Genomic DNA, 4,463 nt, shown 5'->3' on the forward strand with positions numbered 1-4,463 from the left:
TGTTCAGCTGTGTTGAACACAGGCTACCATTGTTCGGGCTGCCATTCACCTGCCTTCTCTCTGTCACGGAGTCCTGCACCTGGGAAAACCAGAGCCAATGGAAATTTCTATTTCAGCTCTCTGGACACCGACCCAGAAATGAGGTGGCTCACCGTACAGCGCATTCTTGGATGGAGAGTACACAAAGGCCAGCGTGTACAGGTAAAAGTTTAGCAGGCCGTAGAAAGACAGGAATTCCGCTGGTGGTGCTGGTCAAGGGAGAAGCGTGGGTTTGGACACACAAGCCTCCGCCTCCTCCCCTATTCCCCAGAATCCCTTTCTGGGATGAACTACTGACCAGCCTAGTGGGTCCACGGCCCAGGAGCCAGGATGCCCCAGCTCATGCTCACGGCTAGATGTCACAAGAACCCTTCATGGTACATAACTCCCAAAGAACAGGAAGGGGATGAGGTCCTACTGACTCAGGCTTGGAGTGATCCCCACCTCCTCCACACTACAGACCCCCCAGCACCTAAGAAATCAGTGTGGAGCTTAATCACAAGTGATAAAAAAGCCATCCTAAATACTAAGACACACATGCTTGCCATCCACCTGACCGCGACAGAAGCCAGGAGAAACAGTATGGACTGGGCACAGCGGGAATCCAAGCTCCAGGGCTGAGTGAGCCAAACTGTCATCACAGTGACGCTGGCATCCGACTGCACCTGAATGGTGCCTCGAAGGAGCTGCTGGCACACAGAACTCCAACCATCCCTGCCTGTTCCACGGGAGCAAGCAGCTCAGGACTAGCTGCCCCACTGAGAACAGTCCAGTGTGGTCAGAAGTTTGGATCCAGGCTATGCAGTGACTAACCTTGGGCACGGACTCAGCCCTGCTGTGTGTGAGTGTGAGCTTCCTGTCTAACAAGGAGGACTGCCAGGGCCAACAGGGAGCCGAAAGGGGACAAGGTACGCCTGAGGCCTGCTGAGCACAGGTCCTAAGGGGCTGACCCATCCCTTGTAAATGTCCAAAGCTAAGGTGTTGACCATGAGCAGGGGCAGCCCGCAGGCCTGGCTCCCCTCGACAGGATATAGTTCTGGTAGTGAGCCGACAGTTCTGCTACAAAGTTGTCTTGCAAGACTTGTGCTCCAAACCTCAGGTAGAGGATGACGATGCTGAAAGAGAAGGGGGATCCACGGTGTAAAACACAGAAGTGCTCGCTCCGTGAAGACTTAACAGGACATTCTACACACATACCTCTGCGCCCCCATGGTCACCCTGGCTCCCGGGAAAACAACGTCTGCTACATGCTGCCCAAGCAACTAGAAAAGCAGTATGGGCACCACTGGAGGCTTTGACAGTCCCTGGAACTTATTCAAAGATACAGCTGCCTGGGGGAGGGCTTTGTGGATGGCCGCCACCTGCCCCGACAGCCCAACAGCGGCTTCTCATTCATGTCTGCTGACAGCTCATGCGGGGTTCTTTCTTTAGCACCAAAAGGGTCTTGAGGCCCAGACACTCCTCAGGTAACCTCAAAGGATGCGTTTCCTTGAGGTGGGTGACTGCTTGTGTTAGGTAGGGTTCAGATGGAGGAGGGAAAAGTGGGGCTAATGGCTTCACCAGCCAGGACCTTCAGGATGGAACACTTACAACCTAGACCATTAAATAACTGTTTTTGGTTTTGGTGTTTTGAGACAGGGTGACTCTGTGTAGCCCTGGCTGTCCTGGAGTGTACTCTGCAGACTGAGAAAGCGAACTCTCGAACTCAGAGATCCACCTGTTTCTGCCTTCCACATGCTGGTATTAAAGGTGTGTGCCACCATGGTCTGGCTGTTAAATAACTTTAATCAGGAGCCCTCTGAGTTCATGGATATGTGTGGCCACAAGTACCCTGAATTAACTCCACACAGGAGCTAACAGGCAGGATGGGAATATGTCCTGAGGGTGGGGAAAGGCTCCATATGCCTGTCATGTCTACATGAGGACCTGCGTTTAGATCCCAGTGCCAGGTCAAAGCCTGGGTGGTGGAGGGTGTCTGTAAGCGCTGGGGAAGTGGGCAGACTGTTGAACAGCCAGTCCAACTGTTAGAGAGCACGGGGTCCAGTGAAGTCCCTGTCTCTAAAAAAGTAAGATGGAGAACCAGGCTGACCAGATGGCCCAGTAGGAAAAGATGCCTGAGGCCAGGCCTGACGACCTGAGTTCTGCCCATGGACCGCACATGGGAGGAGCAAGCAGCAGAGAATCGGCTCCGGCATATTTTCCTCTGATACATTCCACACACGTGCACCACCCCAACACACACAGTGCATTAGTGAATTAGTTCATATAAAATGAGAGGAAGACACTCGTGTTGTCTCTCTGGCTCCAAAGACACACATGTACACACTCAGACACACACAGCATACACACCCAAGCACACCCTGATGCACATATGTGTGCACGCCCACAGCTACACACAATAAAGCCTTACCTAATAACAAGCACTACAAAGGTCAATGCAGTCAAGAACTTTAACCTGAGGTCTGAAAAAGAAGGAGACATTCCCATTAGCAAAGTCCACCTCACCTCAGAGTCTGAAAGACACAAAGACGATAAACAAAGGGACCCCTGGGCAGGCCCTCTTCCTTGCATGCTCTATGCGTGTTCTACCGTGGCTGGGGCATACCACACACAGTGGAGCCCAACACAGCGGTTTCAGACAAAGGACCCTAAATCTTGTGCCTTGCCCTGGTCAAGGACAGTATTATTAATGGTCCTTATAGGTCTCTGGCAGTTCTCACAACCCTGTGGCTTCTTTCCAAATTGCCAATCCTTCCTGAGGCATCTCATGGCTTTCTAGGGCCAAAGGCTGCTGCCCATGCGTCCCAGAGAGGCACTCACCCACGTAAGGCATGTGACGAAGCTCAGAGCATGCCCGCACTACCAAGAAGAGGAGGTACAAAATGTACAGGGTGGCTACCACCATGAAGAAAACCTTCATGCCCTGGAATAAAGGAGACAGCTGAGGTGAGACCAGGCATCCCAGTGTCGAAGCCCAGTGTGGTTAGAGGGGACACCCCACTGCCACAGCACCAGGAAGGGCTCCCCAAGCACAGGCATCTCATGCCAAGGTCACTCAAATCTATGCACCAGTGCTTTGTCTAGAGCCTGAGGCAACTGGTGGCGGCCACCAAAGCCTTTGCCTGGGTGGGGCCTGCTGCCTGTACTGAGGGCAAAGGTCATGCTGACAGGGCTGGACCCAGCTGGTCCCCGTGTAAGTTTTGACTGTTCCAGGCCTTGTGTTCCCGAGAAAGGAGGGGCTGAAAGGAAGATTCTAGGAGAGCTCAGGTCTGGAAGCATTTATTCCCGCCCATGGCTGAGGATGGGAACACCCTTGTCTGAGGGCAGGAGGTCAGCGGGTCCCTTGAGAGGGTGAGAGGGTGAGGTGTGCTCTCCTCATGGAGCCTTCTTGACTGTGGGGCTCCTCGAGGTGGGAGCTTGCACCCTTTCCTGTCCTCCCTGAAGAAGAGTCCCTCTCTTATGGTCACAGCCTCGAGGGTGGGGCAGCAGGTCAGGGGCCAGGATTCTGTTTCTGCTGTGGAAGGACCTTCAGTCTGGGTTCCTGCCTCATAGAGGGGAGGGGCAGGACCGCTGTCCCCACCACCTTAGCTGTCTCTGACCCCTGTTGCGTCCTTCAGTAAAGGATGTGGGCTGCCCCCCCCCACAGCAGAGAGCCTGGCTGGGAAGGGCTCACCAACAGTTCAGGACGGAGCCTTGTCTGTGACATTTGGCCAAGAGCTCTGTGTTCCTTGTGTGACGGGGGAGATTGCACTACTGACCCATTTTAGAGATGAAGAAACAGAGTGGGCTCAGCCACCGGTTAAGCCTGTAATGGCCTGGGCTGCATACCCTTGCAGTGTAGCTCCTGACTCTGCAGCCCTTCTTCCTGCCTCAGCTTGACACAGAAATGACGACCAGACCAGACAAGCGCAGTGGCAACAGGACAGTAGGTCCATCCTACCAGGGCCTCCACATCTGGAAGTGCCGCTCACTTCCAACAGCCCCAGCCGCTCCTTCCTGGACCCATGCCCACCCAGAAGCCCCCTTCAAGCTCTTGTTCTGCCTATAGCTGTCACACACATATGGATTCTCTTTCTGAGCTAAGCTCCTCCCAGCTATCCTGCCCCAGGCCCCTCATCCCAGAATCCTCTAGTCTCTCCAGATCCTAGACTGGGCTTCTCCAATCCAGCACCCTCTCTGGCTGAGGTCCTCATGCCTGCGTGGTAGGTACCTACCAAATGGGCCATCTCCTCAGTCTAAAGGTTTACTTTTCATGTGACTCAACCACTTTCCCCAGATCATCCACTCCTCAACTACCTACATTCACCTTTAGACAGCCACTGGGAGCTTGCACTAGCAATGTGATTACAGAGCAGTGCTGCATCACGAGCTTGCACTAACAGTGTGATTACAGACCAGCGCTGCATCACGAGCTTGCACTAACA

The 4,463-nt window shown here is 53.8% G+C and overlaps 1 protein-coding gene across 2 annotated transcripts in view; it reads right to left on the bottom strand.

Moving 5' to 3' along the window:
- Positions 1–4,463, bottom strand: part of Tmem181 (transmembrane protein 181) — a 62,083-nt gene that overhangs the window by 4,999 nt on the left and 52,621 nt on the right. For both annotated transcript variants that reach the window (XM_026787380.1, XM_005363395.2), the window contains exons 12-15: positions 2,860–2,962; positions 2,450–2,501; positions 1,072–1,154; positions 153–242 (exon numbers count right to left, since the gene is read on the bottom strand). In XM_026787380.1, the coding sequence (XP_026643181.1) occupies positions 153–242; positions 1,072–1,154; positions 2,450–2,501; positions 2,860–2,962 (328 nt within the window). The remainder of the gene's footprint in view (positions 1–152; positions 243–1,071; positions 1,155–2,449; positions 2,502–2,859; positions 2,963–4,463) is intronic.

Source organism: Microtus ochrogaster, linkage group LG9, assembly GCF_000317375.1.
Source record: "Microtus ochrogaster isolate Prairie Vole_2 linkage group LG9, MicOch1.0, whole genome shotgun sequence".
Taxonomy (NCBI): Eukaryota; Metazoa; Chordata; class Mammalia; order Rodentia; family Cricetidae; genus Microtus; species Microtus ochrogaster.